The following is a 26,588-nucleotide window of genomic DNA, read 5'->3' as shown; positions in this document are numbered from 1 at the left end:
AACGCAGCTGCTCTCAGAAGAGAAGTCCTGTAAGGAGTGAGGTGAGGAATTCGAGTCCAGCAGCAAGCTTGAAAGGGGTTAGGAAGGCCTTCGTTTCCTGGCACAGAGGACGTCTTCTCTCCCAAAGCCCTCCAAGCACTGGCCTTAGCAGAGATGCCCCTGAAGGACAGTGGGTTTTTAAAGAAAATGAGAGGAAAGAGCCTTGGGCTCCTCACACTGACCCACGCATCCCTTTCCCCTGTGGGCAAAGCGTGAGAATGCATAACGCCATGCAAGAAACACCGCCAAGCCAGAAAGCATCAAGCAGATGGGCTGAGCAAGGGCTTCTGCCTGCCCGTCCTACCCTTGCGTGCAAAGCCACCTTATGCTGCAAAGCAAACCGAAAATCAGGACACAGGGTGGCCGCAGCAGCCCCAACACCGTCCCAAGCCAAGCCAAGGTCCTGCAGCCGCATCACGGCTCTCCTCTCCCTTGCTGGTGCTTAGTTAAGAATGGTTGGCTGGGGGGACAAAAGATGGCGTGGGAACACAGCAGCCTGCCTCTCTCTTTCCCTGGCCTCTAAAGCAGGGCCAGGGAAACAGGAGGTGGGGAATGTTAAGCGGGGGGGAGATTTAAAACTCCCCAGAGCCTTTGTACCTGCCTCACTTGCAGCATTTCTGAATGGCCCCATTGTCATGTTCCCTGCATTGGTTTTGGAGTGGGGGGGGGGCTGCTGTTCTGGGCTAGAATTGCTGGTAGGTCCAGGGGTGGGGAATGAATGTCTCCTTTGTCTCGCAGGCCTCTGGCCCCTGGTTGACGGCCTGCAAGGAATGAATGAAGTTTCAAAACAGGGAAACAATGGGGACGCTGCCTTTCTCCTCTTCCTGCTGGGGTGATGGAGCAGAAGGCCAGAATTCTGGCCTGTTTGGAAGGGGCCGCATTGTCAGCTTGGCTCTGGAGCTGGAAGGAAGAATCGAAAGCAGTGGCGAGTTTTCCTCTTGGCGAGCAGGATTATTTCAGCCGCTGTTTTAGGACTGCTGGAACACCCAAAGCGACAAGCTGACCAGGTTCAATGGGTTTAAGCCTTAGGGATGAATGGAGCTCTTTGAGGGTCACTTCGCTGCTACAGGCTAAAGGCCGAAAAGGGAATCTGAATTAAGATACCGAATGAATTTGGGCTTTTACGGTTCACTGAAACAAATCAACTTGCAAATACAAGCACATGCTCCATTTTATGGAATAACAGCAGAAGGATTCCATTAGGCCAGTGTTTTTCAACCCTGGCCACTTTAAGATGCGTGGACTTCAACTCCCAGAATTCCCCAGCCAGAATCAGACCCAAATGTGAATGGGATGTATAAAATGGCAAAAAGGCTTTGTCTGTTGCCTCCAGCATCTACTTCAGGGTTCCTCAATCTCAGCAACTTTAAGATGGGTGGACTTCAACTCTCAGCATTCCCCAGCCAACTATGCTGGCTGAGGAATTCTGGGAGTTAAAGTCCACCCATCTTAAAGGTGTTGAGTTTGAGGAACCCTGGTCTACTATCAAGGGTTTACTGTACAACAAGTGGGACAAAACAGGACAAAAACACACGAAAGGTTTCTCTCTGCCTTCTCGCCTGTTTGTGGATTTCCTGTTCTTAAGCAATTTAAATCCTTCCAGATGGGTTGGAAATTGATGAATAGTGCTTAAAGGATAATACAGTAAAGCCCTCAAGTCTCCATGTCGGGAAACAGCCTCTCCTGCCCTGTTTTGAAGCATCAGGAAATGAAAATGAAAAGATAGAGAACTTATTTATCTTATTTACCATATATTGTAAGGAAATAAAAGCACGTGAAATGAATGATGCAAACCTTAAACTTGCATTTAAAAGAATGCATTATCAAGGCTAGACAGATCTGCTCTCTAGTTTGAGAGTTAATCAGAGAACTAATTTACTAACTAGCATTAGCCTTTGTAATGTCGACTAGCAGAGTCCAGACGGAGAGCCTCCTCTGCTGTGGCCCCCACCCCATGGAGCACTCTTCCCCCAGAGGTGAGGCGGGCCCCCACTCTCCCGGCCTTCCGAAAAGGGGTGAAGACCTGCCTTTGCCAACTCACGTGGGGCAAGAAGGGATATAACCAACCCTGGGGGTGGCTGGCGCCTTGAAGACGCTCCCCAAGTCTAATAACTCCTTCTTGTAATGTATTTTAATTAATATTTATTCTATTTTAATTTTTATTCTTTTTACTGTAGACCGCTCAGAGTCGCTCTGCAGTGAGATGGGCAGTGACAAATTTGAAATATAAATAAATAAATATGTTAAATGCAGTTTATCACCCCTCACATCTCTCTTTGCTGCTAGAAGAAGTGGTTGCTGGCACACGTACCAAGTTTTTTACTCAAATAACAAAGGAAAATTAGAACAACCATTTTCTAGATTTCAGTTTCTATTATCTCGCTAGTTTTGCAAACAGGAACAAAAACCTGTCCTCGGAAATGTCTAGTGTGGTTTTTTTTATCTTTTGACCCAAAGATCAAACTTTTGCCCTCCTTTCATTTGAAGCAGTCAAACTACCAAGTTTAGATTGAGTCATCGACTGCTCTCATTACATAAACTTGGGACTTGTTTCCCTAAAAGTGGGGCTGCCAAAGTGTGGGAATTTCTTGAATGCTCAGGGAGACCTTACTCCAGTGTCACGATCGGCTTCTGGCTGGCCACCAAGGGAAAGTGGAAACTGGAATGGAGAGACTTTTGGTCTCATCCAAACATTGTAGGAGGAGAGTCATGTTAGTCTACATTAGCAAAAAATTGAGTCTGGTGGCACCTTTTCTGGCTATTGAACTTTTATTAAAAGACATACACTTTTGTATGAAACTTTTAATAAAGTTTGTTAGCCGGAAAAGGTGCCACCAGACTCGTGATTTTTTAGTCTCATCCAGAAAGACTGCTCTTCAGGAGGCTTGTAAAGCAACTACTCGTTTCGTTGATTTGTAATATTAGACTTCCAAATCCCAGGAATAAGCCAAGTGTGTACTCTGCTTGCATTTACTGCAATTTGAATTCATACTTCAATCCCATTCTGAGCCTGTAATTGTTACTGGAGTTTTGACTCAGCGTGCCATGTAAAATGAGCTATTCCAGTTTGAAAACCCCGGATCATGGTTTAAAATGTTTAGGGAACCAGGTGATGCTGGCTGATTCCACAAGCCATAGTTAAACCCTGGCCTAATGTGGAACATGAACCCTGTCCTTCCCTCTACAGTACACTGACAGAATGGCTGAAGTGTAAAACATTTTATAAACCTCTTTAGAAGTGCAATTGCTCAGCCGAATTAGAAGCACCCGATCCACCTGAAAATTTTCCTTAAATAATGTGAATTGGGCTCAGTGGAACTTTGTTCTGCGTAAAAACACCTACTGTCCAGTGCTTTCCATAGAAATAAATCCCACACAAGTTCAACAGATCTGACATCTCTACGGCCACCTCTGCACATCTTACCCCCCACCCAAAATAAGATGTACTTTTCAGAAGACAAAATGGAGAATTCCAAACCCCATCTCAGAAGCATATTTTTATTTTTATAATTCACCCACGCCCATGTTTATACTGAGAAGTACGTTCTTCTGCAAGGAAAGGAAAGGAAAGGAAAGGAAAAGGTGGGCGTTTGCAGCCATTAGTAAGGGGGGCGCGTGTTTCTGGCTAGAGGGACCACTGGATTTTCGCTCCATGTTGAAGGCGAAGCGGCGCCTTTGCACGAGGCTCCAAGCTAAAGGGCGCAGTTAGCAAAAGCGAGGCGTCCTTCCCCTCCCGGTTCACAAGGCGTCCTATAACCAAAGTGTCGGCCAGGCTGCTTCGCGAGCGCAGTACCTGCGCCCCTCCGCCGGCATCCAACCTCTCGGGATGACTCCGGGCCGGGCAGCGTCTCTCGGCGCCACCGACCTCGCGGAGGATTCCTGTCGAGGGGACGACGCGAAGAGCGCTCCAGCGCAGCCGCCCGGAAATCTTGCAGAAGAGGCAGAGTATGTAACCTAAATCCGACCGAACCACGGGTTCCCATCTTGCGTTGGTGTGAATCAGCAGCAATATGCACGCACGCTCCCGAGCAAGTCTACTTACACGCAGAGGGCCTCGGATAAAGCGCGACGAGCCCCGCGCTGCGGGCGGCTGCGATCCCCCGCGCCTTTACTCGCGAGTCAGCCCTGCCGGGGCGTTTGCGCGGCTGCTCTCACTCCGGCGTGCCGGCGCCTCCTAGTGGCTGGCGACGGCCGCAGCGCCGTCTTCAGGTCTACGCGGCGGAGCGCGCGTGCGCAGAACGAGGCTGCCGCTGTTCCAGCTGCAAACAGCTGGTGCGGGACCGGCGCGCGCTGATGGGCGGCTGCAGCAGGAGGCAGCCTTGCACTTGTGCTCGCGCGACGGAGCCGTGAGCTGCCGGAGGAAGGATGCAGGCGCCCGAGCCTATGCCGAGCTACGAGCAGCTGCTGCGGCGTAGCTACCGGAGCCTGGCCGGGGCGCTGCGGAGCTGCACAGACTGCGGCTGGGAACTGTCCCGCCGGACGTGGGCCGAGAACGCCCGGCTGGCCTGGACGGAGGCGCTGCTTTTTCTCCTTTGCGCCGTCGGTTGGACTCTAGCGCGCCGCGCAGCCTCTCGTTACCTCTTTCGGGTCAGTAGAGTCCAGGTCGAGGAAGAGGGGGACTTTTTCCCGGGGGGACGAGCGGCTCACCGCGCTGTATTGCCTCGCTGGGGGGAGAATCGCGAGGGAGCCCCGAGGACCCGTGCCTGGAAGTGCCCGGGGAGAAACAATTTATCGAATCGCTCGGGGGGAGAAAATGCGGTCTTCCAGTTGCCGGGGAGGACGAAATCGGTCGTTGCGCCGTGCTCGGGGGCTCTTCTTTGGGGGTGAAGGGAGCTGGGATATCGACTGCATTGCGTTGGGAGCGAAGCGCCGTGCGAGCGTGTTGTGTGTTGCGTGCGTGCAAGAGACCGGGTAGGAAGGGCATTGATCGTTGCGTCGTTTTGCCGGCGGGGAGGAAATTGGCCTGCGCGCCAGTGACTCCGAGCCGGCGGGGGGCAAAATTGGTCGTGTCACTGCCTTTCAAGATGGGGCGGGCGGGAGAGAAGCCGAAATCTGCGGGAGAATGTGCGAGGCCGCGCATCGAGCCACCGACGAGGCTCGGGCGAGGAAAAACCGGCCATCGCATCGCATTATTTTTTTCAGGACTGCGGGAAGGGGAGGCGGGGAGGTGAAATCCAGTTTTGCACGGCCTGGGAAGAAATGGATTAACCGTGGACGTTAAGCGACCGGGCACTATGTGCGTGTAAGCCAGAAATGCCTTTGCACCAATAGAATGGGCCCAGCTGGTCATCGTGTTATGTTGCGTTCTGTTGTGTTGGGGAGGTGGGAGAGGCAGAGGGAGAATCATAGCCCATTTGCTGAGGTTGAGGCTTGGATGCTGGCGTGAGTAAAATCCCTTTGGTAAAATCCCTTTGCTTCGGTCCATAGCTGACCGCAGCCTTACAGCAGTCAGGTTGAAATAAGCCCATTTTTCCCCCCACCCTCCATATGTTCAAATGACCTGGGGTTTATCTATCAGGAGGGATCATTTATAGCAGGGCTTTTCAACCTTGGCCGCTTTAAGGTGTGTGGACTTCAACCCAAAATTCCCCAGTCAGCATGGGGAAACAACTAGTGGAATGGTTCAAAATACTTTCCTTGGTCAATTTTAATCCAGATTTCCCTCAATATACATTTTTTTAAAAAATAAAAACAATGGATGAGGAAATAGCAATGCTGATTAACAATACTACTGGCATGCAGAATTGTAACCTGAAGATGAAATGGTGACCCACAGAAACTGAAGAGTTTCACTCAGGCCTGTTCTAATTTTGAACAAAGCCAGAATGGCATCGTGGTTAAGACATCGGGCTAGAAACCGGGAGAACCTGAGTTCTACCCCTGCCTTAGGTATGAAGCCAGCTGGGGTGACTTTGAGCCAGTCCCTCTCTCTCAGCCCTAAGAAGGAAAAACCACTTCTGAAAAACCTTTCCAAGAAAATTGCAGGGAAATTGCAGGGAAAAATTACTTGTCCAGGTAGTCACCAAGAGTCAAAAACTGATTTGAAGACATGCATACAGAAAGAAAAATCTAATGTCATCTATTTTTGACAGCTGCTTGAAAGCAAAGGCACTCAGGAAGGTGATCTGGTCCTTCCATGCAGAAAGCTCTGACCTACCTGCTGGATCAGATGTGAACAAATGTCCACATTGGTATTCAGGTACTGTAGTCCTCATTTAGCAACTGTTCATGGTGATGAAAAAGTAACTTTACGACCAATCCTCACATTTACGACCTTCGCAGGTCTGTAAAGCAAAGGAGAGTTGAAGTAAGATCATAAGCACGGTTATGGTTTAATTTAGTGACTGCTTCACTTAATGACAGACTTGCCGGTCCCTATTATGGTCACTGAATGAGGACTACTCATATCCCAGTCAGATTTATTTGATCATCAAGCCAGGGTTTCATGCTCCAACTAGCAGAAGCAGGTCTTAGGCTGAGGTAAGATTTTTCCCTCACCTGCTACTTGATTCTCTAAGTGGAGATGTAGTAAATCTTTTGCATAATTCTCTTCTGTGGTCCTTCTGCTAAGGATCACGTTTCCAGTCCTCATGATTCTAAATGAAGGACTAATTAAATTAGCATGGTAATTAAAAGTAGCTATCTCAGCAGTCAGAGGCATCTAATTGACCTTGACTGAATTTCAAAAATTAAGCAGGGTTGGATTCGATAGGACAGGAGACCACTTGAAAATCCCAGGAGTATAGTCTAAACTGGTGGTAAACCCCTTCCCCATTGTTGCCAATTCACCCCCCCCCACACACACACACATACACACACATTCCCTGGTCTACGGTGGTACCTTTTTTGATTAACTTTAATAAAAAATTCTTCATTGGAAAAGGTGCTACAAAACTCCTGATTTTTTGCCTCCCCAAAACATAATAGAGCTTCTGGGGAGTGTCTGCAGACTCAGTGCCTCTCGAGCTTAAAGGCTGCTCTGAAGGAAGGGCAGATGTGGTGGGCGGGGGAAGGTTGAGGGGCATAACAGATGCTAGATGACAGGGAAAACTGCAGAGAAAGCACATATTGGAATACCCTGATCAGGCCACTGTAAACAGACTCCCCCCCCCCCACTTCTATGCTGCCAGGCTGGGACTCAGCTCTTTGCCCAGGCAGAGAAGAGAGTGGGTTCCTTAAGGTGGAAAGCCTTACTTAGAGGAAGGGGATGGGGGGCAGAGACTGTATAAGTAAGGAGCTGCTGATATTCCCACAACTAAGGCTGGAGAACTGAGACTGTGGGTGGAAAAGCAGAACAAGCCTCAAACTGCTGCTGCTGCTGCTGCTAGCTGTTGACCTCCTTGGATAGACACTCCATTCTGAACCTTCAAGTAAGTTCTTGGTTTACACTGCTGGAGATCTGGGAGTCGGTTTTAGTTTTAGTCTCTGTCCCTGATTGTCAAGGGACTGGGAAGACTAAACTTCAGGAGGTCCTCTACATCTTCGGACAGCTAATGTTTGCTTTCTGTTACTCAAAAGTCACCTTCTTCCACCTCTTGGTCTACAAGAGCCCCACAGAGCTCTATTCCGGTGGCTGGTGGCTTATTCGGAGCCTGGATAAAATTTGGAGAATGACCAGTCACCACAAGTAAACTCAGAACGTTCCAGGTCCTCCTGATTTCCTTTTTGGGTTGTATTAAATCCCTTTTGTCCTGTACTGATCCCCTCTGTGGTTTGTGGGTCCAGGACATTGTCCCTGGATATTGAGTTTGATCCTCTAATTCCTCCCCAAATTGCAATTGAATTTTAATTTGCAATGTGGCAGGAGAGGGAAGCTTATTAAACATACAAGGAATAATCGTGTAGAAAGATTTTGGAAGAATTTAATTACATTTAAATTTAATTGGAAGAAATTAAATGATTGTGGCTTTTTTGGGGGGCACCCACTAGCATAGCACTTAGTGTCACCATTGACCCAGGAAGGGTTATAGATCTCTAATATGTTCCTAGGCCTGGGGTCAGTGTGTCTGTGAAGCCCCTATTATATTTTTATTATTGTGGTTTCTAGTGTGGCTGCTCTGTTTGGTTTCTTGCTTTTAACTGTTTTAACAGTATATTTGGATATCGTAAGCCGCTCAGTCTTTTGGAGCAGGTGGCCGTAATACATCATCCTAACAATATTAACATAAAAATAAATGTAGGGTCTTTCTTACTGATTGTAATGGTAGATTCTCAGACTGATAAAGATTTGGGAGACCCATCAGGTAAATAGCCAGCAAGCTCCCCTGTTAACAGTGAAGAGACCTGCCTCCTCACTGGATCACCGGTTAGCAAGAAAATGAGAAAATCTCCATCCTAAAATACATGGGTCCTAAAGGGGAAATAGTCCAGCAGCTTGAATTCTTGTAACTCTGCTTCTTTTCAATACGTCTTGTGAAAGAGAGCCTTTTTTTTGGAAAAGAATCACTTTCTCTTTTCGACATCTGCAAAAGAGCCTGCTACTGATTATTCATGAGATTTTTCTAAGACCCAGATAATAGAAAAAGCCGGAAACAGGATAGCTTTCACTGTTGGCTCTGCACGCCCTTATTTAGTGAGCATTACTCCAAAGTGAGTGCACGTTGCTGCCTTCCAGGTGTGTTGAGCTACAAATCCCATAATTCCCAGGCACTATCGAGAGATGTGGGTTTTCTGGAAAACTTTGAATCAGAAATTTTTCCTTGGCAAATAAGTATCATTCCTGTTAGCCTGTTCGACTCATTATCAGGCACAAGAATGTGGGCCCCGTTATTGGAAGTGGAACCGAAATTCCATCTAGTCCAGTTGATGAGGTTTGAAGCTTTTAAAGAAATTAAAAATTTCTGCATGTGGTGAAAAATAGGAACGTTGAAAATGCAACGTTGCATGCAGCAGAAGAATAAAATATCATGCAGTTTAGAAACCACCAATGTAGCCTGAAATGGAAAGCTTTCCATGGAGAATTTGGATCGGCAAAATTTTCCAGCCCACATCTCTGCCTGGCCTTGAAGGAGAGGTAAAATCCTTGTAGGTCACTTTCAATTTGATAAGATTAGTGATGCTTGAAATAAACTCTTTGGTATAGAAGAACTGGCATTATAGCCTTTGGCTGTGAGTGATTGGCTAAAACTTCTCTGATGTCATGGAAGATGTTCAGCAGCCTCTTGAATGCCTCCTCCTGGAAGCAGTAAAGCAGATGGAAGTATCGGTGTGAAAGTATTGGTCAGAGATGGAAAGAGAATGGGTGAATATGCATAAAACCAAATTCATTTGAAGGATGTCAATATTGTGATGATGTTTTAAGAAACTGAACAGCTTCTGGACTAAAAAACCTGGATATACTGTAATAAAAACCTATTTGGGAGGAAGGTTGGGGAAGATTGCTTTACATTACCAACCAAATATCTTTCTATTGTAAAAATAAGATGGAACAATATCTTTCTATATGGTTTAGATGTAATAATATCTTAAGGGATAGAGGTAGTTCAATATTAATATTATGTGGATTTTTTAAAAGCTTGAACTCTAAAACTCAAGCTTTAACAGCTTGAGCTATAATTGCTTTGTATAATTTTCCTCAGTATTATCACTGTTGTATTATTTTATTTTTGTTATACAGTATTTCACTAATTACAAGCAGCAAAAAAATCATTAAAAAAACTTAAAATTACCAACTTCCTAGTGTTTCAAAGAAAGTAAAAAGTTTGATACTTTACAGAATTTACAGTATTGCAACTAAGAAACTATTTATGGTGTATAATTCTACATACTGTATGGACTTGAACCACATTCTGAGATTTGGATTTTTCTTAACACAAGGCTTTAATAAATTTGCTTTTGTTTGATCCATTAGATAAGAATAGAATTCTTAAACTACAGTAAATAGTTTAGACTCTTGCTAATAGTAATTATTGGTTAATTATTGAATTTTGGTTAATGATTGAATAATGGCTTGACCTTAATAGTGGTTTTGAAATCTCAAATTTCAAGTTACTTTGAGATTTTTATTCAATTTTATACAACAGCTTTGCTTTTTTTCTTTTCTGCACTTCCTCTTGGTAGTGTTTTTAAACATTACTAAGATAAATTTTTAAAAATCCAGGGCTTCATTCTCAAATGGGGTTGCTTTTGCTTGACATGTTCAGCACCTTTTTTACATTACAAACTTGTTTGTGGTCCAAAGGTGGTTTTGTACCACATCCTCTCTAGTTTTGTTACAGATGGGATGAGAGTTCACAGGAGTAATTTTCTCTGTGTGATGTTTTCCGGTCATGCCTCTTTTTCATTTTAAAAACTAAAATCAAGTTTCTAGCTGATTTTGATGGAGCTGGATTTGAAATCATCAAAAGCTGAATAAGGCCTTGAAAATGGATGACTTAAATAGAGGTGTGGAAGTGGAACCCTCAGAGAAGCAATGCTGTATTGCACCCCAATAAGCAGGAAGAATTGTAAACTGTCTCCTCGCTTATTTTAATTCGTAAATAGGGCAAACAACATAATTTTGTAAAAAACTTCTGTGCAGATATTAAAAGGTACAATAATTCAGTCTTAGTTGCTTCTGGTTTCTAATCCTCTGCTGTCTGGTTTTCTGAACTCATGTTTGAAGTGCAGTTGTGCCTAAGGACTAGAAACTTGTATCCCATTGTTAAAAAAAAAAAGGATTGTAATTGTTTTCTTATTCAGAAAAATCCCTTTTTGAGAATGGCCCAGGCCTTCAGATTGCTGGCTTTATTTCATTTTTCTCTTTGTGGCTGATTTTGTGAAAGTCACCTTCCTGCTGTCTTCAGTTCCTGTGCAAAGTGATGAAGCAATGTTGCTCGCCTTCCTGCACTTTCCATTTCTCTCCATCCTCTTAGTAGCTGGAAAAAACAAGCGTGCAGATGCTGTAGGGGCAGAGCCTTGTTAGTCTACGGCAGCAAAACACCAGGAGTCTGGGAGCGCCTTTTCCAACTCGCCAAGACCCAGCAGGACCGTTCTCCGTTTGTTTATTGCTGTTTTGGGGTTTCTCTAGCCTTTCTAGTAACTAATGTAGAGTTAGTTACTCTAATGGATGCTCTAAGAGATAGGCGAGACATGAATTTTTCTTCCTCTTAACAGAGGAAGGAGCTGGTGTCTCACTGTAACAACTGGTCGCTGTAATAATTGGTTGCAAGAGCAGTGTGCGTGCCGTGGTTAACCCTTTCCCGTGGCCGTTCCACGTTGCTTCCTGACTGCACGGCGTGCAAGGAATGGTGGTAGTAAGAAAAGCCTGGCTGTACAGCAGTGTTTCTCAACCTTGGCCACTTTAAGATGTGTGGACTTCAACTCCCAGAATTCCCCAGCCAGCAAACGTGGCTGGGGAATTCTGGGAGTTGAAGTCCACACATCTTAAAGTGGCCAAGGTTGAGAAACACTGCTTTAGCCTATCTCAATAAAGTACAGGCCTAGCCTTCCTGTGGGGTCAGTTTTCAGATCTGGTCTACCTTGTACAGCTAACAGTTACACAAATACTGGTTACATGTATCTGCTTGTATGCATGTATATAGAAGTATGCATGTAAGGATGTGTATGTATACATTTTACATACATCCTTGTAGAGAAGAGATCTTCCTCTCCGCGAGTGTTGGATTTTGATATCCCAAATCTCCAGGGTTGGAGGGTGATCGGCTTCACCCCATGTATCTCTGGAAGCCTAGGTTAAATAAATTGTGGCATCTCTTAATGGGGATATCAAAGAGGGCAACCCCACTTTCAGAGGTCATCAGGTTCCCGAGTACTGTACCTTACTTGAGGGACCCCCTGTCTCCCATAACGCCTGCCCGGCTGATTCAATCCTGCAGGGTTGGCGCGCTCCGGGTTCCTTCCATGAAACAAGGCCATCTATCAGGACCCTGGAAGCGCATCTTCTCTGTGGCAGCGCCTGCCCTCTGGAGCGAGGTTTCCCCCCGAGATCCGGATGACCCCCACTCTGCTGTTGTTCAGAAGAGCCCTGAAGACCTGGCTCTTCACCCCGGCCTTTGGCCAGGAGAGTGAGGCCCCTCGGTTCATTCCACCTGGTCTGCTGCGCTTGCCATCTTTTATTGATTTTATTGCAATTTCTTTGTTGTGAGCCAGCCAGAGTCATTGGGAGTCAGGCAACATCAAGTTTAATAAGTCGTCGTTGTCGTTGTCATCCTCATCATCTCTTCATGATCAAATTCTTGCCCAGATCTGCTCTCCTGTTTTTATGGACTTTGGGCCAGAAGCAACCACGTGTGTTTTTTCTCTCGGACACCTTTTCCATCTCGTGTCACTCTCTGCTTTTCGATCTGCCTCTTCCTTCCTTCCTTCCTTCCTTCCTTCCTTCCTTCCTTCCTTCCTTCCTTCCTTCCTTCCTTCCTTCCTTCCTTCCTTCCTTCCTTCCTTCCTTCCTTCCTTCCTCCCTCCCTCCCTCCCTCCCTCCCTCCCTCCCTCCCTTCCTTCCTTCCCCTCCCTCCCTCCCTCCCTCCCTTTTCCTTCCTTCCTTCCTTCCCCTCCCTCCCTCTCTCCCCCTCCCCCTCCCTCCCTTCCTCTTCCTTCTTTCCTTCTCCTCCCTCCCTCCCTTTTCCTTCCTTCCTTCCTTCCTTCCTTCCTTCCTTCCTTCCTTCCTTCCTTCCTTCCTTCCTTCCTTCCTTCCTTCCTTCCTTCCTTCCTTCCTCCCTCCCTCCCTCCCTCCCTCCCTCCCTCCCTCCCTCTTTCTTTCTTTCTTTCTTTCTTTCTTTCTTTCTTTCTTTCTTTCTTTCTTTCTTTCTTTCTTTCTTTCTTTCTTTCTTTTTTGAGATGCAGAATTATTGACTTCTCATAGCTGCACCAAGAAAGCTGCCCAGGATAGGCAAAACCAGAGGTGGCCAAGCTAGAGGACATACCCACGTCCTTATCGGAGAAGAGAGTGATCAGATCAGCCACAGCCCGTAGCATAAAGAATTCGACAATCCCAGAGTTATAAAGTTAACCTGTACTTTATTTTGTTTTATTTTGTTTTATTTTGCTTTATTGGTAAATTTATATAGCTGCCCATCTCACATATGTGACTCTGAGCAGCATACAAAGTTAAAAACACAAAACAGTACAACAAAATAACCCCCAAAATAACCACAAGAATCATTTAAAAAATTTAGAACAATTTAAAAAAACGATTAAAACAATACAAAAACATAAGCTGCGGGAGAGTGCAATCAATCTCACTAACAATACAGTAGTCTTCTTTAATGGGTTATTTGTTATTTGTTTCTTGAATATTTCTATACGGTTTTCATTAAAAAGAAAAAAGGCTACCAGCATGGATTGGATAAACATAACCATACAAAATATAATAATATAATAATATACTAAGAAAAAAAAAGAAAAGTGATAAATAAGTCACTAGAGTAAAACCACTAAAATGTGAAATGTTCATATCAACCATGAATATTGACGATGAGAGCCAGTTGGGTCTAGCGGTGAAGGCCCCAGGCTAGAAAGCAGGAGACGGTGAGTTCTAGTCCCGCCTGAGGCACGAAAGCCGGCTGGGTGACTTTGGGCCAGTCCCTCTCTCTCAGCCCAACTCACCTCACAGGGTTGTTGTTGTGGGGAAAATAGGTGGAGGAAGGAGTATTAGGCATGTTCACTGCCTTGAGTTATTTATAAAAATAATAAAGGTGGGATAAAAATCATGTATGTATGTATGCATGGCAGCTTTTTCAAAAATAGAGGATTGAGCACAGACTTGGGCAAACAACAGGGTTTTTCAGTGGGAAGCCCTATTTTCCAGCTGGTTGTAGCTTGTTAAACAAGCCATGATTGCAGGAAACATGGCTTCATATAAGGTGTGAAACCAGTCACCCATTCATTCATTCATTCATTCATTCATTCATTCATTCATTCTCCTGGGGACAGTTTGCTATCCAGCCTTTCGGTCTCCCTCATTCCACCCCAGCACTGCAGCTTGAAAACCTAAGAGGAGATCATCTGGGGTGGTATCGAAAATGCTTCCAGAAACCCCACAAGCAACATTTGAAGGCTATAGCTTTTTCCAGCTGTGGATCTCCAGGCAGGCAATGAGGAGGTAGACTTCATCTGACTATGGAGGTTCCATTTAGCTGTTGTCACTAACAGCCATTGGTAGCACTCTTCCTCCATCAATTTGAATTAAAGGCATCTAAATGAGTGATGGTCGCCACATCCCGACGCGTGGAATTCCCCAGGTTTGCTCTTTGCAGAGCTGCATTCTTCTTTGTTTTTCCCAAATTGCCAGCTAATACCAGAAGGGGTGAAAAGCCTTTGATCCACCCAGTGCAAAATGTTTAGAACTCCCACTTCAAGGGTAGAGAGCCTACTCCAACTCACAATCTGGGTTTCTTAAGGGATATAACCAATAAACCATGAAAAGGCTTTTTCCCCCCCCCCTCCTTTGGATATGTCCTTAAAGCTCATATTTTCCCCAAGATCCTCTAAAAGTTGAAATCTCCTTTGACTAGAGGTTAGTTCCTGGTGACTGCGGGGATGGGGCCCTGAAGTTTTCTCAGCTGCAGTACAGAAGGGGTTTGCTAGTGCCATCTGGGACATTTTTCCCAAATCCCAGTCTAACCTCCAGCCCTGGGATCTCCCGGTGGTCTCTCATCCAGGTATTAACCAGTTCTAACCCTGCTTAGTTTCTGTGTCCAGACAAGATCAACCAGAGGCTGCCACCTGCTAAAACATTGGATGCCGAGAACGGCAATCCACATTTGCCTTCAGTTCCCTCCTGGAAATACCAATTTGCAAACCCTAGAGCAGGGGCGAGTTTTGCAGCTGCTGTTTTCCATTGCAGCGTCTCTGGATGAGGCAGAAAATGCATTGCTGGACATCTTGGGACATTGTTCCCAGAGATAAACGGGCAGGACTCTGGAAATGGGAAAGGAAGTTGAGAGACCGGACAGGAAGACTGTTTGCTAAACTAAGAGCCCGTCTCCAAGTTGAGCTTGATTCCTGGGGATTTCACGGACGAAACCTTTTAGTTTCCTCTGCAGTAATACAGAAGTGCTTTGCCTTGGCCTTCTCCCAGGGTTGTTTTTTTTCCTCTTTCCTAGCTTAGCCCAGAACTCTAGATTTCTTGGTGGTGTCCCATCCAAATATCAACCAAGTCTGCTTAAGATCAGCCAAGGTTGGCACGCCATCTGCTGAAACAACTTGGAGGGGGGAGGTACTCTCCATTCTCCAACCAGCCACACAGAAATGCTTTTGAGAATGTGAAAAGACAAAAGAGAATTGGGTACAATTGCGTGCGGCAACCAGCACGTCCTTTATTTGCCTCTGAAAGAGCCAAATCGAGGCCTGGCCCCTCGGCAAGGCAGGGCAGGAAGGCCATCTTGCTGCGCGGAGGTCAGTATTTCTCTACGCACGCATACTCATACACGAGATCTCGCTCCCTTTAAGTATAGGGTAGGGTTTCTCAAACTGGAATGACAGCAGTGGGTACCCTTGGACGCCAGCCCACACCCGTTGCCATAGCAGCAGCACAGGAAGAATTCTGTTGCTGTGGCAACCTAGACTGCAGTGGGAGAGGCCAGTTTTGATGGTTTTCTCCTTGCAAGCAAGTGCAGGATTTCAGGGGGTGATACAATCCTTGTGAATTGGAAACCCCCCCTCTCTGCCCTCTTAGAATACTACCTTTAGAAATTTGACCCTCCTGTGCTCAAAATCTGTCGGTTATTTGGAAGGGTAGGCTAAGAAATCCACAAAGATTTTTCTTAAAGAAAATCCTTTTTCCTCTTCTTTTTAGTTCACAGAACTGAAGAGACGTCGTGCCAGAATAAGCGAGATAGTCATGTTTGGCACAGAAAATGGAGCAAACAATTAGTTTGTCTGTTAGATTTACAGCCCCTCTTTTTTTTCAGCAGCTCAGGGTGTTGCTCTGCTCCTCAAGATTGGCCAAGTCACCCAGTGGTAAAGGAATTTGCATAACTGGGTAGAATGTTTTCTGAAATTGGGGAAAAGGATGGAGAAATGTGCAAATACTGGTAGAAAAGTAATGGGCAAGTATGTGGTTTGTTGAGTAAAATTACTGTTCGTTGAAAGAAGCAAATGTCACTGATAAAAGAGTGCGTTTCTGCCTGTGTCATTATATCGAAGTGAGAATTGGGCATGTTAGGAGTACAGTAACATAAAAGTCCGTCGAAAGCGTGTGGTTGAACAGGAAGTGAGTGGGCCAAGAATGAATGGATGCTGAATGAATGTGGACTGCATGCAAGAGGGAATGAATGCAGTGCGTTGAGGTGGTTTGGTCATAAAGAGAGAATGAATGAGGAACAGACTGCAAAGCAAATATAAAAAGGATTGGGAAGCTGGTGGAGGTGAGTTGAAAAAACACTCAGAAAAAGAGAGGTGGGAAATTTAAAAACAAAATACAGAGTATGAATTGGTCTGTATCAGGAGTCCCCAAATTCTTCAGTTCACTAACCCATTCATAAAGTTTCAGATTGTTCATCGACCCTCAAACATTTATTATATGAAGATGCTACTTTAACCAATAATACTACGAACAATAATAATGTATAATGATGACTCCATAAAAATAGATAATATTTAAAATATGAAAAATTAAGATTTAACATGCCTTTTTTTACTGAAGCTGTCGATACCATCGATGGGAAGGGTGTATCTGATGAGGGTCAGCAAGGCACTGGTTGGAGATTGGTGAGTTTTTGTTGGAAATTACCACACTTTGCCAGGTTCAGTCTCTTCCTATTGATGCCCAGCCATTTATTGACCCCTTGGATACTCCCATCAACCCTTTGGGGTTGATATTGACCACTTTGGGGAACCCTGGTCTATATGAACATGATGGAAACAAGGATGATTTGGCAGGATGGAAAAGTATGGGGAGGTTTAATGAATGGTATTGGTGTAAACCAGCTTTAGCTGTGTTTCTTCGACTTACTGTTTATCACTCTTTTCTACCCTTTGCATGATGTTGCTTACCCCAAAGGGGAATAGTTATGTATATTTACGGGTGTTTGTTTGTTTTTTAATATTTTAATAGAGGAATTGGAACACTGTATTGCCACCCTAAGCTTAGGAGAAACTTTTTGAGAGAACTTCTAAACAAGAGTAAAGAAGTTCCTCCAAGCCTGAAAGAGTCACATCTCAGTTAGATGTAATTTCCTAATTAAAATCGGATAGTAGTTTTTTGTATGTCATTGAAGGGGGGACTTGAGGCAGAACCAGACATCTCTGCAAAACATGAATCTGTTTGTTTATTGTAAATGCCATTCATTGAGATTGTAATTGAACCCTGATCACCTTCCTGCCCCGATTCTATCTGATGGGGAGCGAATTTTGAAGGCGACATTGAGAGGATCCAATTTTAATTTTACATCAGTCTAGCCCAGTGTTTCTCAACCTTGGCAGCTTGAAGAAGTGTGGACTTGGGTGGCTGGGGAATTCTGGGAGTTGAAGTCCACACTTCTTCAAGCTGCCAAGGTTGAGAAACACTGGGCTAGCCACTTTATGTAACTGATGAAGTGACCTGCAGCTCACGAAAGCTGATGCCTTTTAATAAAATTTGTTACTTGGAAAAGATGCTACCAGACTCCTGATTTTTGTCACTATACACTAACTGTTAATGTAGTTAGTTTGTCACTATACACTAACTGTTAGTGACTAACACAACTGTCCTCCTACAATGTCCACAAGTCCTACCGTGCTTGCTTTACTAAAGAAGCCTTTGATGCCTTGGGGGGGGGGGATTTAATTTTCCTAGATGCTTATAACTAGGTCATTAAAGGCCCCTGAATATCTGTTCCTTTGCTTGTCTGTTTAATGTAAAAATCAATGTATCCAGCCACAGTAGCTTAAATTGCTTAAACCATCTTTCCCCATGACGTATCTCCTGGTGTTGTAACGTAAGAAAGTAAATGAATGGCCTTTGATTCACAAATGGTGTCTCTCCGTAATCCATAACATTTTCCAGGATGCTGATAATTGGTGTGTTTACAACTCTCTCTGTTCAAAACGGGATCCAGAGTCAAATGGTTAGAATTACAATCAGCTGGATTGGCATTCACACTTAAAAGTCTGAGTACCTAGAATTACACAATGTTCTTTTCCAGACATAGGAGCGCAAGATTCTTACAACTCCTTATCAGGTGTAAAACAATTCTTTGCCAATGATCACATGCACACGTGTGCTGATCTTTGGTCTGTGTAGCTGAGAACTTCGTTGAAAAGTCACTGGTGCCCTTTGCTCCTGAAAACAGAAGACCGCTGACTCGCTGTGACTTGCCAAAACACTTGCTGAGTCCTCTTGGTGCCTTCTTCAGTGAGTTTTTCCAACACGCACCCCTCCCTCAGAGTAAATTCTGCAAGGAAAATGTGCAAATTACTCGTGCAAAGTCCCTAGTGAAATTCAGAGCTGAGCAAGGATTTGAAATTAGCTCTCACTGCTTGCACGGGTCATTTTGATCATTACATTGCGCTTGTTGGAGGATGAGGCACCCCTGCAGAACTGACTCGTTCAGAGGCCCCCCTGCAGAACAGTGACTCATTCAGAGAGACAGCAATGCGTCTTGTAGGAATGGATCCATCTGGCCCATCTTTGCATAAGATGGAGCTGCAGTTCTTAGATCCCTTTGGAAAGAGAATAAATTACTCCCTTTGTCCGACCAAGAGTGGTAACTCATACAGAGACACCCAGGTATCCTCCTTGTTTGGTAGGTATGCTGTCCTTACCATATGCTCTTCAGCTAAGTTCTTGTAGCACAGGAGCTGTTCTTCTGGTGTAGATCCGTGGCAGACACTGGACATGCCAGCAAAACCTGAATGAGCTAATGGAGAGCTGCCATGAACCCGGCTGTGCAGGGGTCGTGGTCACTCCTGTGCTTAGCAGCTGGGATCTTAATATAGCCTTGCAAGGGGGGGGCAGGCGGAGAAGTCATTGGGCTGCTTTTTTAAAATCTCCTGCTGCTCAAGTTTCACTCTCAGCTACCAGCCCTGTAAACATTTTCATTTTGTTTCAGGAGGTGAGTTGACAAGAAGGGAGGACTTCTTGGGGCGAGCTGGAGGGAGGGCAGAGGAGGGGTAGAAATAAACCCCAAATGCTTGTCTTCCTTATGCAGGTAAAGATGGTGTGGTTGTTCATCCAATATGCTGAGATAATGTGCGTTGAAAAAGGGGTGACATTTGGCAGGGAAAAAGAGTCCAGGAGTCCTGTCAAGCACTGGACTCTGTAAACAGGATTGGAACTGTACGATCAATCAGACTTTGCTCCTGACTTTTAATCTATCTGTTTAAAAGGGGAGGTAAAGCAAAAGAAGAAGAAATTGGGGTGCATGTGTGCATGCAAGCACGTGCCCACCCACATGTGTATCCCACCCAGTGGTTGTATTACACTGATACACAACATTGCAATTCAATGAAAGGTTCTCTAATGTCAAACTGGAGGAAGAGGTTTCTTTAAAGCGATAGATAGCTTTTCTAACATCGATGAGAGTGAATGCGTTTTTCCAAGGTTGGCAGTTTTTGCAACCTGGGGCAAACAAGCCAAATTGCCCCAAATCTTTTTGAGATTGCCAGATTTTGTGTGATTTCAGCAGTTCGCCGCGGCGCCTCTTCTACAGCAGTCATGGTGCCACAGAAGCCGTCAGAACAAAGTAAATCACCGTTTGCAGCCCTCCTGCTCCAAAAATACTTTAGCGTAATTAGTTCCACGGTGAGCTTTGTGCCAAAGCCTGCCTTTGAACCTCTTAGTCCAATTCCAGCATTCTGGACAATTGGCTCCGGCCAATTTCAGAGGCACTTCGAGGCTCTAGTGGCTTCCCGCAACAAATGTCTTTATGTATTCTCACCTATCTAATGTTTCAAGCTGGTATGCTAATTTAATTCTGCAGACTTGGCATAACGCATAAAATAGAGGGGTAGGGCTTTTATTAGCAACCAAGTCAAGAACGTTGCCTGGCGGCTGCCACAAAACCAGTTCACTAATTAAATAAAACATGGAAAGTAGCTAAATTGGAGAGATGGGTGGCTTATTTAAAATAAAGAAAATACTCTGGAAAGGAAGGGTTCTGGTATGGAGACCTTCTGTATAGTGCTAATCAGTATACCGTTCTTGTAAGTGTAAGATCACTGTACTTTTGCACTGCAGTTAGCTGTCTGGGTTTACGTGAAGTGCATCCAGTGAAAACATTGTCTAAAAGTCACCGTTTGGGGCCATCCTCTCCACCTTTTGGAGCCTGCTCTAATCCTCAGCTTCAAGAGAAGCTTTTGGAAGAACATGGAGGTAATGCAGTAGTAAATGCGATAAAATCAGCATGTCTCACCTTGGGCGTGTGGATTTCTTTTTTCTTTTTTGCTAGTGCAGACAGAATAATGAGCTATAAAATTATATGATAGCAAAAAAAAAAAAGCTTCCGCATGTGCAAGGTAAGACATGCTGATTTTACTGCATTGGGTTTTTTTTAAAAAAGAAGGCAAATATTCCTGGTGGCTCTATGGGAGCATCGGTGTTGTTTCCTTGGCAAAAGTACAAAGTGCTTTGCTGTTGCACCATTCCTGGTGGTTTTTTTCTGACTTCCCAGTTTAGCCTAAAGCCGCATAGATTCTCTTCTATTGGAACGAGTCTTCCCCTTATTATTATTGCTATTATTACAATATATCAACAGGAAATGCTCAGGTGAGAGCAAATGGAAGCCCCCCCGTGGTCAATGAAGAGGGGAAGATCAGGGATTGCAAGATCTGCTCTGGTCCCACCGATCTTTCTTCTCTTGTAGCCTATCGCTGAGTGGTGTCAGTTACCCCCCAAGGATGCTGCTAAGATGCCTGAAAGTGCCTGGAAGTTGACTTTCTACAGCATCTCCTGGTCGTACGGCACTTACTTGCTCTTCTTTGCTGGATACCCCTTTTTCCATGACCCACCTTCTGTCTTTTATGGTATGGTAAGCATTGTGGCCATATTGGGGAGGGGGGAGCTTCTGTTTAAGGAACATTTGATGTTGGATCATTTACACTTTGGTAGGTGAGCCTAAGGCTGTCTCTGCAATTTAGAGGAACACTCGCGTAATTGTGCCCCAGGAATCTGGAAAGAGAACAGACACGTAGCCCGAAAAACCTTGCTTGTTTCATCTGACATCCTTAAGGCCTCCGTTGGGGGAGAGAGGGTCCCCAGCAAACAGTTCCCACTGTTCAGGGGGGCTCCTTAGTTTTAGAGCCTTTGTAGCAAGGGGTTCTTGGAAGCAGAAACAAAATTGTAAGAGGTTTGAAATTTAGTTTCCTGGGGTCAAGCATTTTTAAAGTGAAGTTTTGCCTGGATAGGGTGCCTGATTTCTTTCAAAATCAACAGTCTCATATTAATTGTAAACTGCCAAGGGCCCAGCTCAGTGATGGCGAACCTATGACACGGGTGTCAAAGGGGACACGCCACGACATTTTGGGTGACACACCAGCGTTTACCAACACCCGACAACAACTATTCTCCCTGTTTGAGTTACCAAAAAAACTGAATTTATTTTATTCATATTTCATTCATTAATTTGGCGTTTCTTTATATAATAATAGCACCTTTCTTTATATAATACAGCACCATGCATGACTGGACTGTATTTTTTTTAAATAAATGAATATATAAAGAATTGTTTCTCTTTTCAGGGGGGGTGACATGCCAGCAGAATCAAGTTAGACATTTTCCAAATTTTTGATACGCCGAGCCCAAAAGGTTCACCATCACTCGTCTGCCTGATTTGCAGCAATGAAAATTAGATAAATACGTGGATACATTTTACAGAGTTGGCAATTCCATTCTTTTATTGAAGAGCTGACAAGAAGAGTTAATAGCAGACAATTATGCCCATTGCAATAAGATTTTTATGTGAGCCACCTTCCTCGCCTGGCACCTTCCAGATATGTTAGATTTCCAGTGGGATGACCTTTGCTGGCTGTTTGTGCTGGAGTTTATGTTTTCAGAAATGGAGATCAATTGATTTTTTCCCCCAGAATCCTAGATATAACTGAATTCCTGGAACTTCCATCTCTCCTGTCACTGGATCTCAAACTGCAGACCTTGTGACCATAACACTGGACCCAGCTTTCTTCCCCCGCCCCCTCAGCAGCCCTTCTGCTTTTGGCATTATCTGGCTTGACAGTGCAAAAGCTTTTGCAAAATTTTGTTTGGTCCTAATCAAAGCAGTTGCCTGAAGGTGGGCTTAGCTGTCTAACAATAGCCTGCAGGGCTCAGCTTCTCGGTCTCTTGTTTTGTAATTCTGAGCATCTGGGATGCTGCGGTTGTGTTGAGCTCACGTTTTCTTCTTTTTCTCCTGCATGGTTTTCCAGATTGGAAAAAGGGGATAGAGGTGCCGATGGACATTGCAGTCGCCTACCTAATGCAAGGCAGTTTTTATTGCCATTCTATCTACGCCACTCTGTACATGGATGCCTGGCGCAAGGACTCGGTTGTCATGCTCATTCACCACGTGGTTACTCTGACCCTCATCATTTTGTCCTATGTTTTTAGGTACATCTCAAGGCTTTGTAAGGCCGTTCCATTGGCTGCTCTGCCTCTTTGCTGCCTGCCAGCTCTCTTCATTGGCTGAGCTTCTGTGATGTCACAGAATGTTCACAGCATTCTGTAGGATATGAGAAGAAGGACGAGGTGGCAGTTAAAATCTTTCCAAGTCTGAGAGGGCAGCTGTGGGGCAGGAAAATACAGAGGCCAGCCTTCCCCTGCATGGTATAGGTAGTCCTCACTATCTGACCGCAGTAGGGACTGGAATTTAGGTTGCTAAGCAATCTGGTTGTTAAGCAAATTGGAGCTGATTTTACAATCTTTTTTACGACAGTCGTTAAACGAATCACCACAGTTGTTAAGCAAATCATGTCGTTAAGTGATTCCAGCTTCCCAATGGATGCTTTTTTTCCAGAATTCGCTTAACATCCACATTATTCACTTAATGACCACAGTGATTTGCTTAACAACCATTGTAAAAAAAATTGCAAATTGCAATCATGTGACCATGGGGGTCATAAAGCACTTTTCCCAAGGCCCTCGTAACTCCAGACTATCATTAAACGAATGGTCAGGACTACCTGTACACTCCATAAGTGTTTGGACTCTGCAGCTCCCAGAATTCCCAGCTATTTCCGAAAAGCTCCAGGCCACAAGTACAGGGAGAAAAATATTTGAATTCTTCCTAGTGGGATTCAGTGAAAGTCACTGCACTGGGTTTGCCTTATTTTAACAAATGAAGCAACCAGCAACCATTCCTCAAATATTTTCCCACAAAGAATAGATAGAAGTGGTGCAAACTAAATTTCTGAGAGCTATTCTTACTGCCCTGAGATGTGGTCAATGCTACTCTCAGATTTGAGGCAGGAAGCCTAGAATCAAGGTTATGGCCTGGAGGATGATGATGAATTATTGGCTAAAAATTCATTTTTCCCCACTGGCCTGTGAGCACTTGTATGGGAGGGGTATTATAGAGTCCCATACTGTTGTTACCATCAGTGCTTCTATAGGGCAAATGTTCCAACCCCCCCATTATCCAAACAGGTTTGTGGTTCAGAGGAGATCATGATGATTGCCCGTGTGGGACTGCACCATCATTTCTATAGGGCAGTGTTTCCTAACCTTGGCAACTTTAAGAGGAGTGGACTTCAACTCCCAGAATTCCCCAGCCAGCATGGCTGGCTGGGGAATTCTGGGAGCTGAAGTCCACTCCTCTTAAAGTTGCCAAGGTTGAGAAACATTGGTAAAGGGACATACAGCATTCTTTCATTTTGCCTCTTCTGTGACGGTATCCAGGACAAACAGACTATTGTGCAAAATTCCTTCTTTCCAATGCCACTTCTGTCATGACCAATCCTGCAGCAAGGTTCTATATTGATCTGTTTAAAGCACACTGTCAAATAAAATGTTTTGATCCGATTTTTATCTGGATCATTTGTTGTAAGAAAGGAAGATGACAGGCCTTTCCCATCCATAGCCCCCCGACCCCTGGAATTGAAATACCAGGATCTTTTGCGTGGATAATAATGACACTTTTCTCTTGCTCATAGATACCACAACATTGGGATTCTCGTGCTCTTCCTTCACGACATTAGCGACATCCAGCTGGAGTTTACCAAACTCAATGTTTACTTCAAGTACCGGGGTGGCATTTACCACCGTTTGAACGATACCATGTCTAATGCTGGCTGCGTCTCCTTCAGCATTAGTTGGTGAGTCTCTGGTACCACTTCTCAAATGAGGTCTGGTCCTTAGATCTTACAGGGACCAGCTTGGAAAAGGAACTGGAGAGGAATATTGCAAATTTTTGCTTGGCTGTGGCTCCACATGAAATCCGTGCTGAATCATTGTGGCTCTGCCTCCTGCCTCTGATAGACCGCTCTCAAGGAAAAAAGCTTTCTGGCAGCTTAACAGTCACCAGTCTCAGTTTCCTCGAAGCCCAGTGGGTTTGTGAATGTTTTAGGAGGGGGATATAGTAGAGAACCACGGAAGCGACCCTGGAGAAATGATGCGGAGACGGTTACTGAAATAAAAACATGCATTAAGCCCGGCAAACAGAGAAAGGGTGAGAAAGAAGTTGAGAATGGATCTGCCCTAATTTACTGGGGTGTAAGAAGGAGAGAAAGGAAAACAGGCTTTTATGATTGATGTCAGCCCTTCGAGGTAGGCCAGGTCAGGAAATAGACTCCACCAGTTAGAGTGGAATTCTACTGTATTGACATGGGTTATAGCAACAGGATCTTGAAAGCCTGGCTGCGTTCTCCCTTTCCTCCCTCCCCAGTGAATTGGGGTGGATCCAGTCTGAGCCTTTTTCTCACACTTTCTGTTTTAAGATGGAAAGCATGCTTTTCTTCTGTAACCGTTTCGGCATCGTTTCTCCAAGGGCAGATACTCAACTTGCTGACTCCACACGCCTTGGAGGCAGGTCCCAGTTCCTCCTGAACTGTGATTTTGCATGTGACGAAAAGAGAAGTGGCGAAATTCATGGGGAATAATCATACTTACTATATTTAGTTAAGTAAACGTAAAATCTCCCTCCAGTTGACTCCTGTTGACCATATGGCTATCCCCATGTCATTTTCATGGCAATGGTATGAAAGTAATTTGCAGCTATGTCCTTCCAAGATGCTTCCCCCCCCACAACTTCGAAGCTTTGGTGATTTTGCATCCGAGTACTAACCAGGTCCAGTCTCACTTAGTTGTTCAACATCATCTAAGATCGGCAAGGTGCTGTGAGTAGCTACAGATACCAACTTTAATTAGATTTAAATCAGAGCAGAATTTTGTTCTGGCTTCACCCCACTTGGTTATTCTGGCTTCACTGTTTTGCAGAGCATGGTCTCCAAGCACCACTCAGAAATCAAGTGCAGTCAAAAAAGTTGGTGCAATCATAGTTTAGCCCTTGCCATTGGCTCCTCCACCCTAACTAAAATTATTTGACTACGGTCTCCTGGCATAACATCCCCTCTTCCCCCCCCAACCCCAGTTTTGAGATCTTTGTGCGCATTTGTGTGTAGAATCTGATAGCATGGCCTTCCTGTTATAGGTTGTTTAATACAAGAGTTAGCAACTTTTTCAGGCCAAAGGGGCCATTGCCTGAAATTGCCTAATGACCAGAGCCAGATGTACACACCAGACGTTACCTCTGATCTCACAAAATCACTAACCTCATAAGATTTAAGATTTCAGCAATCTTAGCTCGGAGGTTATGCAGAAGTGCAAAACCGACGAGCACATTATTGGCATCCTTGCATGGAATCTCATGAGGTTTGACCAGATTGGGCAATCTTATGAAGTGTCAATCGTTTTGTACGTGTTTGTGTGTGCGCGTGTAAAAATATAAAAAAGGCCAGGTGTCTTTTTTATCAAATGAAATATGTGGCACCTGCAACTAAGTTCTTGCTGTGCCTTTTTTCTTTTACTTATTTCAGTCACAGTTCACGACACAGAACCAAAGTAAAAAGAAAGAACCATAAGCATAAAAACATACATACGTGTGTGTGTATGTATAAATAAATAAAACAAAATGGTATTATCACAAGCTTGCCATAGCTTGTTGGCTGATTGGAGCAACCTATAAGCCCTCTAGACAAGTAGCAACACGAGAAAAACCTGTAACCTGTTCCCAAATTAAAATGTCCACAGTTTAAATCTTTGCCTGAATGTTACAGCTTTTGTCTTAAATTTTGCAAACAGCCATACAGAACAGTGTTTCTCAACCTTGGCCACTTCCAGATGGGTGGACTTCAACTCCCAGAATTCCCCAGCCAGCCATGCTGGCTGGGGAATTCTGGGAGTTGAAGTCCACCCATCTGGAAGTGACCAAGGTTGAGAAACACTGATACAGAATAGGTTTTGTCTGCCTCTTGCTTTTTAATTGTATTAAACTGGGACTCTCATCACCTCTGCTGGCTTTACCTGCAAGTTTGCTTACTTTAAATAGCAACTGCCCATCCAAGGCAGGTCTACAGAGAAGGCTTGTTGAGAGTCGCTAGTCCTCATGAGGGGACTCGCGGTTAAGCAGGTCCTGCAGCATTCCCCCCACCCACCCCAGGAAACCCTGGTTTAAGTTGCTTCTTCGTCTTCCTTTTTTTCAGTTTTC

The 26,588-nt window shown here is 44.7% G+C and overlaps 1 protein-coding gene across 1 annotated transcript in view; it reads left to right on the top strand.

Annotated features, from left to right (window-relative positions):
• The first annotated feature begins 4,321 nt into the window (after positions 1-4,321).
• CERS1 (ceramide synthase 1) overlaps positions 4,322-26,588 on the top strand; it is a 29,030-nt gene continuing 6,763 nt past the window's right edge. The window contains exons 1-4 of the mRNA XM_007430331.4: positions 4,322-4,626; positions 20,760-20,919; positions 22,315-22,495; positions 24,037-24,198. Coding sequence (XP_007430393.2) covers positions 4,405-4,626; positions 20,760-20,919; positions 22,315-22,495; positions 24,037-24,198 — 725 coding nt within the window. The 5' untranslated portion in view covers positions 4,322-4,404. The remainder of the gene's footprint in view (positions 4,627-20,759; positions 20,920-22,314; positions 22,496-24,036; positions 24,199-26,588) is intronic.

The sequence above is a fragment of the Python bivittatus genome, unplaced genomic scaffold (assembly GCF_059951505.1).
Source record: "Python bivittatus isolate LINGU-HERP-01145 unplaced genomic scaffold, Pbiv_v1 ctg000580_np1212, whole genome shotgun sequence".
Taxonomy (NCBI): Eukaryota; Metazoa; Chordata; class Lepidosauria; order Squamata; family Pythonidae; genus Python; species Python bivittatus.
This window is presented reverse-complemented; position numbering and strand designations above follow the sequence as displayed.